The sequence below is a fragment of the Bombina bombina genome, chromosome 6 (assembly GCF_027579735.1).
Source record: "Bombina bombina isolate aBomBom1 chromosome 6, aBomBom1.pri, whole genome shotgun sequence".
NCBI classification, from domain to species: domain Eukaryota; kingdom Metazoa; phylum Chordata; class Amphibia; order Anura; family Bombinatoridae; genus Bombina; species Bombina bombina.
Genome location: NC_069504.1, coordinates 427,918,127 through 427,934,430, shown reverse-complemented (window position 1 = coordinate 427,934,430; position 16,304 = coordinate 427,918,127). Strand labels below are relative to the sequence as shown.

The following is a 16,304-nucleotide window of genomic DNA, read 5'->3' as shown; positions in this document are numbered from 1 at the left end:
TGTAAGCCACAGTCGTGATGTTGTCCGACTGAAATCTGATGAACCTCAGTGTTGCTAAATGAGGCCAAGCTAGAAGAGCATTGAATATTGCTCTTAACTATAGAATATTTATTGGGAGGAGTTTCTCCTCCTGAGTCTACGATCCCTGAGCCTTCAGGGAGTTCCAGACTGCGCCCCAACCTAGAAGGCTGGCATCTGTTGTTACAATCGTCCAATCTGGCCTGCGAAAGGTCATACCCTTGGACAGATGGACCAGAGAAAGCCACCAGAGAATAGAATCTCTGGTCTCTTGATCCAGATTTAGTAGAGGGGACAAATCTGAGTAATCCCAATTCCACTGACTTAGAATGCATAATTGCAGCGGTCTGAGATGCAGGCGCGCAAATGGCACTATGTCCATTGCCGCTACCATTAAGCCGATTACTTCCATGCACTGAGCCACTGACGGGCGTGGAATGGAATGAAGGACACGGCAAGCATTTAGAAGTTTTGATAACCTGGACTCCGTCAGGTAAATTTTCATCTCTACAGAATCTATAAGAGTCCCTAGGAAGGAGACTCTTGTGAGTGGTGATAGAGAACTCTTTTCCACGTTCACTTTCCACCCATGCGACCTCAGAAATGCCAGAACTATCTCTGTATGAGACTTGGCAATTTGAAAGCTTGACGCCTGTATCAGGATGTCGTCTAGATACAGAGCCACCGATATGCCTCGGGGTCTTAGAACCGCCAGAAGTGAGCCCAGAACCTTTGTAAAAATTCTCGAGGCAGTGGCCAACCCGAAGGGAAGAGCTACAAATTGGTAATGCCTGTCTAGAAAGGCAAACCTTAGGAACCGATGATGATCTTTGTGAATCGGTATGTGAAGGTAGGCATCCTTTAAGTCCACTGTGGTCATGTACTGACCCTCTTGGATCATGGGTAGGATGGTCCGAATAGTTTCCATTTTTAATGATGGAACTCTGAGGAATTTGTTTAAGATCTATAGATCCAAGATTGGTCTGAAGGTTCCCTCTTTCTTGGGAACCACAAACAGATTTGAATAAAATCCCTGTCCTTGTTCTGTCCGCGGAATTGGATGGATCACTCCCATTACTAGGAGGTCTTGCACACAGCTTAGGAATGCCTCTTTCTTTATCTGGTTTGATGATAACCTTGAAAGATGAAATCTCCCTTGTGGAGGAGAAGCTTTGAAGTCCAGAAGATATCCCTGAGATATGATCTCCAACGCCCAGGGATCCTGAACATCTCTTGCCCACGCCTGGGCGAAGAGAGAAAGTCTGCCCCCCACTAGATCCGTTTCCGGATAGGGGGCCGTTCCTTCATGCTGTCTTGGGGGCAGCAGCAGGCTTCCTGGCCTGCTTGCCCTTGTTCCAGGACTGGTTAGGTTTCCAGGCCTGCTTGGATTGAGCAACAGTTCCCTCTTGTTTTGAAGCGGAGGAAGTTGATGCTGCTCCTGCCTTGAAATTTCGAAAGGCACGAAAATTAGACTGTTTGGCCTTTGATTTGGCCCTGTCCTGAGGAAGGGTATGACCCTTGCCTCCAGTAATGTCAGCAATAATTTCCTTCAAGCCAGGCCCGAATAAGGTCTGCCCCTTGAAAGGAATGTTGAGTAAATTAGACTTTGAAGTCACGTCAGCTGACCAGGATTTAAGCCATAGCGCCCTACGCGCCTGGATGGCGAATCCGGAATTCTTAGCCGTTAGCTTAGTCAAATGAACAATGGCATCAGAAACAAATGAGTTAGCTAGCTTAAGCGTTCTAAGCTTGTCAATAATTTCATTCAATGGAGCTGTCTGGATGGTCTCTTCCAGGGCCTCAAACCAGAATGCCGCCGCCGCAGCGGTGACAGGCGCAATTGCATGCAAGGGGCTGTAAAATAAAACCTTGTTGAATAAACATTTTCTTAAGGTAACCCTCTAATTTTTTATCCATTGGATCTGAAAAAGCACAACTGTCCTCAACCGGGATAGTGGTACGCTTTGCTAAAGTAGAAACTGCTCCCTCCACCTTAGGGACCGTCTGCCATAAGTCCCGTGTAGTGGCGTCTATTGGAAACATTTTTCTAAATATAGGGAGGTGGGGAAAAGGGCACACCAGGTCTATCCCACTCCTTGCTAATAATTTCTGTAAGCCTTTTAGGTATAGGAAAAATGTCAGTACACACCGGCACCGCATAGTATCTATCCAGCCTACACAATTTCTCTGGAATTGCAACTGTGTTACAGTCATTCAGAGCAGCTAATACCTCCCCAAGCAATACACAGAGGTTCTCAAGCTTAAATTTAAAATTAGAAATCTCTGAATCAGGTTTCCCCGAGTCAGAGATGTCACCCACAGACTGAAGCTCTCCGTCCTCATGTTCTGCATACTGTGACGCAGTATCAGACATGGCTCTAACAGCATTTGCGCGCTCTGTATCTCTCCTAACCCCAGAGCTATCGCGCTTGCCTCTTAATTCAGGCAATCTAGATAATACCTCTGACAGGGTATTATTCATGATTGCAGCCATGTCCTGCAAGGTAATCGCTATGGGCGTCCCTGATGTAATTGGCGCCATATTAGCGTGCGTCCCCTGAGCGGGAGGCGAAGGGTCTGACACGTGGGGAGAGTTAGTCGGCATAACTTCCCCCTCGACAGAACCCTCTGGTGATAATTCTTTTATAGATAAAGACTGATCTTTACTGTTTAAGGTGAAATCAATACATTTAGTACACATTCTCCTATGGGGCTCCACCATGGCTTTCAAACATAATGAGCAAGTAGGTTCCTCTGTGTCAGACATGTTTAAACAGACTAGCAAGCTTGGAAAACACTTTAAAACAAGTTTACAAGCAATATAAAAAACCTTACTGCGCCTTTAAGAAACACAAATTTTCCCAAATTTTGAAATAACAGTGAAAAAATGCAGTTACACTAACGAAATTTTTACAGTGTATGTAATAAGTTAGCAGAGCATTGCACCCACTTGCAAATGGATTAAATCCTTAATACCAAAAACGGAATAACAAATGACAAAAACGTTTTTTAAACAGTCACAACAACTGCCACAGCTCTACTGTGGCTTTTTACCTCCTTCAATACGACTTTTGAAGCCTTTTGAGCCCTTCAGAGAAGTCCTGGATCATGCAGGAAGAAGCTGGATGTCTGTGTCTCTAATTTTTGCTGTGCAAAAAAAATGCCAAAATAGGCCCCTCCCACTCATATTACAACAGTGGGAAGCCTCAGGGAACTGTTTCTAGGCAAAATTCAAGCCAGCCATGTGGAAAAAACTAGGCCCCAATAAGTTTTATCACCAAACATATGTAAAAAACGATTAAACATGCCAGCAAACGTTTTAAAATACACTTTTATAGGAGTATGTATCTCTATTAATAAGCCTGATACCAGTCGCTATCACTGCATTTAAGGCTTTACTTACATTACTTCGGTATCAGCAGCATTTTCTAGCAAATTCCATCCCTAGAAAAATATTTTAACTGCACATACCTTATTGCAGGAAAACCTGTAAGCTATTCCCCCTCTGAAGTTACCTCCTCAGAATATGTGAGAACAGCAAAGGATCTTAGTTACTCCTGCTAAGATCATAGAAAACGCAGGCAGATTCTTCTTCTAAATACTGCCTGAGATAAACAGTACACTCCGGTACCATTTAAAAATAAACTTTTGATTGAAGAAATAAACTAAGTATAAAACACCACAGTCCTCTTACGACCTCCATCTATGTTGAGAGTTGCAAGAGAATGACTGGATATGGCAGTGAGGGGAGGAGCTATATAGCAGCTCTGCTGTGGGTGATCCTCTTGCAACTTCTTGTTGGGAAGGAGAATATCCCACAAGTAATGGATGATCCGTGGACTGGATACACTTAACAAGAGAAAAGGGCACACCGGGCCTATCCCACTCCTTACTAATAATTTCTGTAAGCCTTTTAGGTATTGGAAAAACATCAGTACTCACCGGCACTGCATAGTATTTATCCAGCCTACACAATTTCTCTGGCACTGCAATTGTGTCACAGTCATTCAGAGCAGCTAATACCTCCCCAAGCAATACACGGAGGTTCTCAAGCTTAAATTTAAAATTAGAAATCTCTGAATCAGGTCTCCCCGATTCAGAGACGTCACCCACAGACTGAAGCTCTCCGTCCTCAGGTTCTGCATATTGTGACACAGTATCAGACATGGCTCTTACAGCATCTACGCGCTCTGTATCTCGTCTAACCCCAGAGCTATCGCGCTTGCCTCTCAATTCAGGCAATCTGGATAATACCTCTGACAGGGTATTATTCATGATTGCAGCCATGTCCTGCAAAGTAATCGCTATGGGCGTCCCTGATGTACTTGGCGCCATATTAGCGTGTGTCCCTTGAGCGGGAGGCGAAGGGTCCGACACGTGGGGAGAGTTAGTCGGCATAACTTCCCCCTCGACAGACCCCTCTGGTGACAATTCTTTTATAGATAAAGACTGATCTTTACTGTTTAAGGTGAAATCAATACATTTAGTACACATTCTCCTATGGGGCTCCACCATGGCTTTTAAACATAATGAACAAGTATCCTCTGTTTCAGACATGTTTGTACAGACTAGCAATGAGACTAACAAGCTTGGAAAACACTTTAAAGCAAGTTAACAAACAATATAAAAAACGTTACTGTGCCTTTAAGAGAAACAAATTTTGACAAAATTTGAAACAGTGAAAAAAGGCAGTTACACTAACAAAATTTTTACAGTGTATGTAACAAGTCAGCAGAGCATTGCACCCACTTGCAAATGGATGATTAACCCCTTAATAACAAAAACGGAATAATAAATGACAAAAACGTTTTTTAAACACAGTCACAACAACTGCCACAGTCTACTGTGGTTGTTACCCTCCTCAAACACGACTTTGAAGCCTTTTGAACCCTTCAGAGATGTCCTGTATCATGCAGAGGGAAGCTGAATGTCTCTGTCAGTATTTTTAGCTGCACAGAAAAGCACTAAAATAGGCCCTTCCCACTCATATTACAACAGTGGAAAGCCTCAGGAAACTGTTTCTAGGCAGTGAGGGGAGGAGCTATATAGCAGCTCTGCTGTGGGTGATCCTCTTGCAACTTCCTGTTGGGAAGGAGAATATCCCACAAGTAATGGATGATCCGTGGACTGGATACACTTAAGAGAAGAAATAAAACCTTCCAAGATAACTTAATATCTATGGAATGCATAGGTTCAAACGGAACCCCTTGAAGAACTTTAAGAACTTAATTCAAACTCCAAGGAGGAGTAATTGGTCTAGACACAGGCCTGATTCTAGTCAGAGCCTGACAAAAGGATTGAACATCTGGAACATCTGCCAGACGCTTGTGTAACAAAATAGACAAAGCAGAAATATGTCCCTTTAAGGTACTAGCGGACAACCCTTTCTCCAATCCGTCTTGGAGAAAAGACAAGATCCTGGGAATCCTAACCCTACTCCATGATTAGCCCTTGGCTTCGTACAAATAAAGATATTTACGCCATATCTTATAGTAAATTTTTCTAGTAACAGGCTTACGTGCCTGAATCAAGGTGTCTATGACCGAATCAGAAAACCTTCGATTAGATAAAATCAAGCCTTCAATCTCCAAGCAGTTGGCTGCAGAGAAACTAGATTCGGATGATGGAAGGGTCCCTGAATGAGAAGGTCTTTCCTCAATGGAAGCCTCCACGGAGGCTGAGATGACATGTCCACCAGATCGGCATACCAAGTCCACCGATGCCCTTTCCGGTTTGACTCGAGCAATCAAACTGGGAAGGAGAGCAAACGGAGGGAATACATAAGCTAGGCTGAAAAACCAAGGCATCTATCAGCTCGGCCTGAGGATCCCTGGACCTGGACCTGTATCTCGGAAGCTTGGCATTCTGACGAGATGCCATGAGATCCAATTCCGGCCTGCTCCATCTCAAAATCAGGGCAGAGAACACTTCCGGATGAAGTTCCCATTCTCCCGGATGAAACGTCTGTCTGCTCAGAAAATCTGCTTCCCAGTTTTCCACCCCTGGGATGTAGATTGCCGACAGATGGCAAGAGTGAGACTCCGCCCACTGAATTATTTTGGTTACTTCTGTCATCGCCAAGGAACTCCTGTTTCCTCCCTGATGATTGACGTAAGCAACCGTCGTTATGTTGTTCGACTGGAACCTGATGAATCGTGCCAAAGCCAACTGATGCCAAGTCTGAGGCGCATTGAAAATAGGTCTCAACTCTAGTATATTGATTGGAAGGAGAGACTCTGCCTGAGTCCATAAACCCTGAGCCCTCAGGGAGTTCCAGACTGCTCCCCAGCCTAGTAGGTTGGCGTCTGTCGTCACTATCAACCACGAGGGTCTCCGAAAGCAAGTCCCCTGGGATAGATGATCCAGCGACAATCACCAAAGAAGAGAGTCCCTTGTCTCCTGATCTAGATGAATTTGAGGAGACAAGTCTGCATAATCTCCATTCCACTGCTTGAGCATGCTCAGTTGCAGAGGCCTGAAGTGAAACCGAGCAAATGGAATGATGTCCATTGCCGCCACCATCAATCCAATTACCTCCATACACTGAGCCACTGACGGCCGAGGATTGGACTGAAGGGCTCGACATGTATTCATGATCTTTAACCTCCTAACTTCTGTCAGAAAAATTTTCATAGAGAGTCGATTAGAGTTCCCTAGAAGGGAACCCTTGTTTGTGGAATTAGCAAACTCTTTCCCAGATTTATCTTCCACCCGTGAGTCCTCAGGAAGGAGAGAACAATGTCGGTATGAGATTTTGCTAGCTGATAAGATGACGCCTGGATTAGAATATTGTCTAGATAAAGCAACACTGCAATACCCCGAAGTCTTAGAACCGCCAGCAGAGACCCCAGAACCTTTGTGAAAATTCTTGGTGCTGTGGCGAGACCTAAAGGAAGAGCCACAAACTGAAAATGTTTGTCCAGAAATGCAAACCTCCGGAACTTGTGATGATCTCTGTGGATAGGGACATGAAGATATGCATCCTTTAAATCCACGGTAGTCATAAATTGACCCTCCTGGATCAATGGAAGAATGGTACAAATAGTTTCCATCTTGAAAGATGGAACTCTGAGAAACTTGTTTAGACTCTTGAGATCTAAGATAGGTCTGAAAGTTCCCCTCTTTTTTGGGAACTACGAACAGATTTGAATAAAATCCCTGTCCCTGTATGGGAACGGGACAAATTACTCCCATGGAAGAGAGGTCTCTTACACAGCGTAAGAACGCCACTCTCTTTATCTGGTCTACAGACAATCGAGAAAGAAGAAACCTTCCTCTGGGAGAAGAATTTCTGAATTCCAGCTTGTATCCCTGAGGCACTATTTCCAATGCCCAGGGATCCTGAACATCTCTTATCCAAGCCTGGACAAAGAGAGAAAGTCTGCCCCCTACTAGATCCGGTCCCAGATCGGGGGGCCGACCCTTTATGCTGATTTGGTAGTAGCAGCAGGCTTCTTGGATTGTTTAACCTTGTTCCAAGACTGATTGGGTCTCCAAGTGGACTTGGTTTGAGAATAATTCCCTTCCTGTTTAGAGGAAGGGGGAATTCCCTTGAAGTTTCAAAGGAACGAAAATTACTTCGACAACCTCTCTGTTTGGATTTCTTATCTTGAGGGAGATGACCCTTACCCCCCATAATGTCAGAAATAATTTCTTTCAAGTCAGGTCCGAACAGGGTCTTCTTCCCCTTGTACAGAATAGCCAAAAGCTTAGACGACACATCTGCAGACCAAGAATGTTAACCATAAAGCTCTGCGTGCTAAAATGGAAAATACTGAACTCTTAGCCGCCAATTTTGTAATTTGAAAGGAAGCATCTGTAATAAAAGAATTAGCTAGCTTAAGGGCTTTAATTTTATCTTGTATTTCTTCCAAAGGAGTCTCGGTTTTAAGAGACTCTTCTAAAGCATCAAACCAATAAGCAGCCGCAATTGTAACTAACAATGCTGGTCGCTGGTTGCAATAGCAACCCCTGATGAACATATTTTTTTAAGCGGACCCTCCAATTTCTTATCCATAGGGTCCTTAAAAGCACAACCAAGGTTGAAATGGCTCCCTCCACCCTAGAGACCGGCTGCCAAGAGTCCCTATAGGCGTCAGCTATCGGGTACATCTGCTTGAAAACTGGAGAAAGGGAAAAAGGAATACCCGGCCTCTTCCATTCCTTAGCAATAATTTCTGAAGTTCTCTTAGGAACAGGAAATACATCCGAATAAGAAGGGACCTCTAAGTATCTGTCCAACTTACTCAATTTCTCTGGAGGAACCACAATTGAATCACAGTCGGCCAGAGTCACCAAAACCTCCCTCAATAACAGGAGGAGGTGTTCAAGTTTAAACCTGAAGGAAACCGTATCAGGATCCATCAGAGGTAAGCCACTTCCCGAATCAGAAAGTTTCCCCTCGGATAGAACCTCCATACCCTCCAATTCAGAGCCCTGGGAGGGTACATCTGAGATCGCCAATAAGGCATCAGAAGCTGTATGACCATGAGGTTATCCTTCCTACTGCGTTTGCCTTGAAGTACCGGAAAGGCAGATAACGCCTCAGAAAGGGTAGATGACATGACTGCAGCAATATCCTGTAAAGTAATTGCAGCAGAAGTTGTAGAGGAATTTGACGCCGCTTGAGTGTGCGTTAAGGACTGTGACGTTTGGGGAGAAAGCTGCGGCATACTCTGAGTCTCATCAGCCGAACCCTGAGAAACATTCGCCTTAGACATACTTTTATTAAAGAAAATTTGCTCTCTAAACTGTAATGCCCTCTCAGTGCATGAGGGACAAAAAGTAACTGGGGGTTCCACATTAGCATTCAAACACATAGAACATGTACTGCTTTGAAGGTCTTCCATGACAACAAATAAGCAAATGCAATATTGGTCGTGACACTGATAATTAAATGATGTAGTCAAGACATAAATAAAGTGCAAACAGCTTAATATGACTGATAGCAAAAACTTTTGAAAATAGAGTGTACTGTAGCTTTAAAAATAAATTGCTTCAAATTTTACTCCACAACACTCGATAATTGAGAACAGAAAAGAAACTGCGTTTTTACTAAAAATAAGTTCTCTGAACCGGAGCAATTCTTTGCACATTAGCCTTTAAACTAACATATATTCAGCACTTGCACCTCGCCACAGCTCTGCTGCGGCGCCTACTTGCCCACAACAACGACTATCTGCTTCCTAAGCGGCGTGCCTGAGATCGCCTGTGTAAATTACTGCATACGGTCTTAGGGGAGCCACGAGACACAGCCGATCAAATCACTTTACTGATCGCAGAATAACAACTGCGCAGCTAAGCGTGTGAACGATAAGCCCCGCCCCTCGTGGACGGCACACTAACTCGCAATAACTGTTAAAAAAAAAAAAAAAAAACTAGAGAAAAAAAAAAAAATCATACTTCGTTGAAACTAAAAACTTCCATGCCAGTTAAAAAAATACATGAGAACCCCCAAGCACACTGAACAAATATGCACCGGAGTATATAACTCCAAGCAGAAGTTCCCAGCATCAAGCCCACACTCCAACCAGCCGGGCTATTAGTCCTGCAGAGATGATTGCAGCTATAACAAACCCCCAGAAAATATGGCTGACACAGAGTAATGAGGGGAATACACACATGCTGTATAAGGATTCTTAGCAAGTTGATTACCCTTCCTGTAAATAAAACACAAAGGACAGTCTGTTCTGAGGTACTTAGTGTCCCAGAATAAAATGACTGCACATACCTCAATGCTGAGTAACAGCATGATCTGTTCCACACGATGAAGAGGTCCTTTTCATCTCCTCCTGTAGATCTGTGGGAACAAACAGGGTCTTAGATAATATCTGCTAAGACCATCATCAGCAGGGCAGCACATAGTATGGGAGGCGCAGAGAGAATGAAAATCTCCCCAGTTCCCATTGCTTTAAAGCCACCTATAGCTCTACTATAGAGGCTGACAAGGAATACAGCTACACCCTGAAGAAAATAGCACTCACTGGTACCATTTTAAAAACAATAAACTCTTGATTGAAGAATCTAAACTAACACCTCACTTTGTCTCTTCCTATCACTAACACAGGCAAAAAGAATGACTGGAGTGGGAGGGAAGGGAGGAGCTATATATACAGCTCTGCTGTGGTGCTCTTTGCCTCCTCCTGCTGACCAGGAGGCGATATCCCACAAGTAAGGATGAAATCAGTGGACTCATCGTATCTTGTAAAAGAAAAGAGAAATATTTTACCTCACAATCTCCTCAGCTAACCAGAGTAAGTGCTGTGTAAAAAGTTATACTTCAGCTGCTGCCCAGCTGCAGGTAAAAAATAAATAAATAAGAAATGAATAGCAGCCAATCAGCATCAACAGTGCTGAGGTCATGAACTCTTTTACTGTGATCTCATGAGATTTCACTTAACTCTCATGAGATTTCATGGTAAACTTCCTTAAACTGAATAGGGAAATAAGTTGAGTGTTCACGAAGCTTGCTCCTTTGCCTGTCCTGGGACAGACATACTGATTTGCTGCTTAGTAGCCTTAACAATGGGATGTGGCTACTTTTGAGGTAAAATATATTTCTTTTTTACATAGAGATGTCCAGGTGATATTTTCTAGTCAGCTTTTTACAGCTATGCTGCATCACTTTCAAGGGTTTCAACATTTGGGTATCATGGCCCTTTAAACTTTCATGATTCAGATAGAGCATGCGATTTTATACAACTTTCTAATTTACTCCTATTATTTTTTTCTTTGTTCTTGTGGTAAGTAAAAATGTAAGCTTAGGGTCCAGCCCATTTTTGGTTTAGCACCTGGGTAGTGCTTGCAGATTGGTGGCTACATTTAGACAAGAGAACAAAGGAAATTTGATAAATAGAAGTAAATTAGAAAGTTGCTTAAAATTGCATGTTTAATTTTTACTAGACTATCAACAACAACAAAAAGGGGGTGGGGGGGGGTATGATGGAAAGTAAAGTATACATTAGAGGTCCCTGGAGAACTAAAATTGCTTAGGTGTTCAAAATGTATGCAACTAGGACACTAGGATGGAGGTTTCTCACCTAGCACAAAACATAAACCTTCAGAAATCATTATTCCTTTATGTCATACTCACTTTTAGAATTTCATCCACGCAACTCACATCACCAGATGCTGAGGCCTGAAAGAGGGAAATACGGTTATGCTAGAAACTCAAATTACAAAACTTCAATGGAAGAAAATAAAGCGGACAATGTATAATTTAAAGGGATTCAAGCAAGAAAGCAATATCAGTTATTTCAATTGAGAACAGCATATATACCAATCACTTTCAGAGCAACGTGGGATGGCAATACAGATAAATTTATGTCCCTTAAACCCAATAACCCGTCGAATTAAATATTCTCTAAATTGTACATTAAAGGGATACTAAACACAATTTTTTTCTTTCAGAATTCAGATAGAGCATGCAATTTTAAGCAACTTTCTAATTTACTCCTATTGTCAAATTTTCTTCGTTCTCTTGCCATCTTTATTTGAAAAAGCAGGAAGCTAAGGAGGCGGTGTTCTAAAATAAGTCTCGACTTAGAAGAATGCAGGACCTGTGTCACTTCCGGTGACATGACATCAGTTGTTGGAGGTGTGTGGCACACACTTGTGCATGCGCAAGTGGCCCAGCCTCTCAAAATCAGCTGTTTCAGTAGCAGCAAAGGGTCGAGTTATTATATGGAGATTAGCCTTTATTGCGCATGCGCTCCTGACACACTCCGCGCACACGCACGGCATCAGAGGGTCCAGGATTTATACAGGCGAGTTGCCTTCAGTGCGCATGTGCGCAGTGATGTAAATGGGGGTGAAAAAAAAAAATACAATTTGCAATAATATAAAAAAATGTGAATCCCAAATGATCAACACAAAGTTTAGGGCAGATTCCATTAAAAAACAAACAAAAAAAAAAAAAAAACAACTTGATGTATAGTGTCACGTGGCATCACAAAATCTAACGGTTGTGTCTGCATAGAGTGATCGGATCTAAGGTTTATGGAATGAACTATTTACAGATTTAAATCCTTAAGTCCGATTACTCTATGCAGACCACCAGGTTATATATAGGAAATATAGCCAAAATGAAAATATTGAAAATATTTTAAACTTGTTGAATAAAAAGGCTAAGCATTAATTTGTGCAGTTAAGTAACTTCCCCCCCCCCCCCCCCCCAAAAAAGAAATAAAAAAAAGTGTTCACTTACGTCCATTGGCTGGGAAGGTATCTTCAATTTTGTTAAATGTGCCTTGCTATTCGGCTTTAGGTCGGTCATACTAGTACCATGTGACTGGTTGCTGTAGTGTTCAGTAGACAGCTTTGGTTCCATCGATTCTGGCCCATCCATTGGCCGCACATAAGCTGTTGGCTTCTGAAGCATTGAACTAGATTTAGACATTAAAGAAGGGGGAAAAGCTTGGTTGGAGTGTTGTCCACTTGGAAATGAGGGTGCGCGAGAAGGAGAGTCCCAGTTACTTTCTGAATCCCTTGGAGATTTGGGCCGTTGGCGTTCTTTGTGGTGATCACTCCCATGAGATCGGGTACTACCTGAATTTAAAACAGACTGTTTGCCAGGACTAAATGAGCGAGATTTAGAGTGATCAGAACTATGCTGTCCTTTCTTACGACTGCTGCTGCTGTAGGACTCTCTGTCATGTCTCTGGCTACTGCCACTACTCCTACTGTGCCCTCCTTGTGAACTGGATGAGGACCTTTTTTGAGACTGAGAAGAAGTGCTGGGAGCAGGACCAACAGGAGTCCATTTGCTACTATGATGGGAGCTGCTATGTCTTTGATCTCCAAAAAACCCTTGACCAGCTTTATCATCTGGTGGAATTGGTGGAACAGCTGGCTTAGGTATACAAACTAGTTTTTGTGAAGAACGGTCAGTAATAATTTCCTTCATTTCATCGTAGTTACCCAGCATGCTCTGTATACGGTTTGACAATTTATCTTCTTTACTAGTCTAAAGAAAAAAAGATAAAGCAAAAGTAAGAACATTTTCTATAATTAGCCTATAAAAATCACTCTCTAAAGCACATCCTTAAACTTGAAAATATATAAAAGACAGAAAATTGCTATCCAGAGTGTTTAAAATAAAACATATTATATTAGCCTGTACTTACCAAGAAACCTTTGCTGCAGTAGAAGCAAGAGCTGAAATAATCTGTGTTAAAAGAATTTTGTCTGGATAAGTAAATGTGCTCCAAAATGTAATTTTTAACATGCTGCAGCATGTTTTGTGAAGCTAGACCTATTTTGAAACAATAACTATATACTCTTCCACACTTACTACTGAATGTTTAAAAAAACACAATGGAGGGGGGTTGTTTGTTTCGGCAGCAGCCATGTTAGTTTGCAATATCAGATGCTCCTGGAGTGAAAAGAAAATCCAATAATTATTGCTGGATATCGACAGCCTCCTTTGGAGAAAAGTCTAACTACAATTGCTCTGTGCCCTGCTGATTTGAAATTAAACAAGCTGACAAAGACAGTCTAGGATTCCTTATTGTAATACTAAGCATGAGCATTAATGTTTTAAGACATTACAAAGGATTTAGTACTACAGTAAGGCATCCTACACTATCTTTGACAGCTCACTTCGGATCATGGTCTTGCTCATTCCTCTAAAAAGGATGAAGGCACTTGACAGATGGGCAGATAAGATTCTTAGGAAACAGGGAAACTGTCAAAGGTATCAAGTCTTTTAAAAACTCCCTATAGCAGGGCTCAACAAGCCCAGGCGTTATTCTCCATAAAGCTATATACAAATATCACTGTCTGGCTTCTTAAAATTAAAAAGATTTTTCAACCCCTGCCCTATAGGGATTCCATGTGTCTTACCCAGAGAACCCTACAAGGAGGCTTACATGCCAGCGAACTGGCTAATAAAGATTGGGGTAGGGAGATCCTATAATACAACCAGACAAAGTCAGCTCCATTGCAGAACTGTATCTATAAGGTATGATAGAGTAGAGATACTAGATGAATGTTGGAGATTCTGGTAAGTGAAGTGGGGCTTTCAATATAGACTTTGCGGGGCCAGCAGACCTCGAATTGGCAAGGAAAGTTTCACCCCAGGTTAAGGTGGCAAATGACTCTGGTCCGGTATACAGAACTATATACAGGATAAGGGAACAAGCTATTCGAAAAAGAATTACTGGTGCCCTATATATCAACTCGCTAAAATTGCCCAACTGCCAAAAAAAAAAAAAAAAGTGTATTTTGCAAACTTTCATAGTCATGCTGCCCCATCTCTATGGAACACCTTTTAAACAAAGACTTACGACCTACCTGTTTTACACAAGCCTTTGAGGAATAAAATCTAACTTCTAGCCCTCTTATGTAAATGTACCTTGTGTAAAGTGCTTAGAGTCCAACCCGGAAAAAAGTGCTATACAAGTTGTTAATATCTAATAGACTGCAGTTATTTAATCATACCAAATACTGAAGCTGTCCGGTTGCAACTCAAAGTTCCTCAAAGTTGTCTAGACCATGATGAGAACTTTAACAGTTCATTTTATATGCTGCCTATATGCTGGACTCCATGACTGTTTATCACTTTAAATTATACCAGGCATTAAATAACTGTTTGAGATGTTTGTCTTAGAATTATTGTCTGTCTGGATTTGTAGAATTAGCTTAGATAAACCCGAGTTCTTGTCTTATAAATAGACAGTGTCCATAACAGTAATGCTAATTTCTGCCCTTGAAAGCAAAGGTTATTAGGAGTAGATATGATATGACCTTGCAGGATTAACTTCTGCATTTACGGTTAACTAAATAGAATTAGCATTGTGCCCGCTCTTACGTTATCTGTACATAAAGAACTGATGTTTTCTTATTTTAGGGGTTTTCTGTCCTTTGTGGGTGCTGGGGGAGGGGAGATAGCAGGAGATCCTTTTATAAATTATACCACCATTTATTTTTGTCTCTTTCTCCTCCCCCATACCACTGTATGTAGATATACAAATTTGAGTTTCTGTATAAGCCTAGAGAAAGTTTATAACATTAGTTTAACACAAATTATGCTTACCTGATAATTTCATATACTTCTGTATGAGGAGAATACACGGCATCATTCCTTACTGTTGTGAAATACTGAACCTGGCCACCAGGAGGAGGCAAAGACACCACAGCCAAAGACTTAAATACTCCCCCTACTTCCCTCATATCTCAGTCATTCTGCCAAGGGAACAAGGAACAGTAAAAGAAATATCAAGGTATAAATGGTGCCGGAAGAGAAAATCTTTTGGTCCGCCCATCTGAGTATATGGGCGGGGGCCGTGGTCTCTCCTCATAAAGAAGGAAATGAAATTATAAGGTAAGCATAATTTATGTTTTCCTTCTTAATATGAGGAGAGTCCACAGCATCATTCCTTAATGTTGGGAAAGAATCCTGGCAGCCTTGACCTTATGCCAGGTGAAACCACGCTCTTCACACCAAAATAAGTACCGTATTTTTCGCTCCATAAGACGCACTTTTTTCCCCTTCAATAGTAAGGGGAAATGTCTGTGCGTCTTATGGAGCGAATGTGATAGCCACTGTTGCCTTCCTGAGGCTGTGTGTACTGTACACTAACATTGTAGAAAAAATGAAGTCGTCAGTAGCTGGCTTAAAATGAAATTACTTTATTGAAAAAACACTAAAACATAGAGGGTTTGTACACTTTAAACGCAACAGACTAAAATGTTTCGGCTGAATGCAGTACTCATATGAGTACAGCGTTCAGCCGAAACATGTTAGTCTGTTGCGTTTAAAGGGTACAAACCCTCTATGTTTTAGTGTTTTTCAATAAAGTAATTTCATTTTAAGCCAGCTACTGTGGTGATTTATTTATTTAAATGGTACTTGTGCTGCTCACTATACATTGACAAGGCAGCAGGAGCTGTGAGGAGGATCGACGGAGAACGTTTGTGGAATTCCCTCTGACCCGCTACCCTAACCAACCCATAGCATGCCGGTAACCAGGAAGTGACGTCATAACAGACGCAAGGACACGGAGCGCGCTCAATCCGCGTGGAGTGAAAGGACAGAAGTCCGGGAGAGCGGCCACAGTGATCTGACGCCTGAGGTTTTGTTGGGAGGTACCAAAGGGAGCGGAGAGGCACCGGAATTTTCGGGTGAGATTGAAATACCGGTACATTCTTTAAAATGTTGATACAAGTACCGTTGTATGTCATTGCCAACAGTGAGAGACTTTTTAAGAATTATTGATAACACACCACTGCTTGGGTTACGTGACTAAAGTACTGTAACTAATAACATTGTACTATATTCTTGGGGA

The 16,304-nt window shown here is 42.1% G+C and overlaps 1 protein-coding gene across 2 annotated transcripts in view; it reads right to left on the bottom strand.

The window, feature by feature from the left end:
* The window catches only part of AFF4 (ALF transcription elongation factor 4), a 433,430-nt gene that overhangs the window by 280,577 nt on the left and 136,549 nt on the right, over positions 1–16,304 (bottom strand). For both annotated transcript variants that reach the window (XM_053717172.1, XM_053717174.1), the window contains 2 exons: positions 12,224–12,982; positions 11,111–11,155 (listed from right to left, as the gene is read on the bottom strand). In XM_053717172.1, the coding sequence (XP_053573147.1) occupies positions 11,111–11,155; positions 12,224–12,982 (804 nt within the window). The remainder of the gene's footprint in view (positions 1–11,110; positions 11,156–12,223; positions 12,983–16,304) is intronic.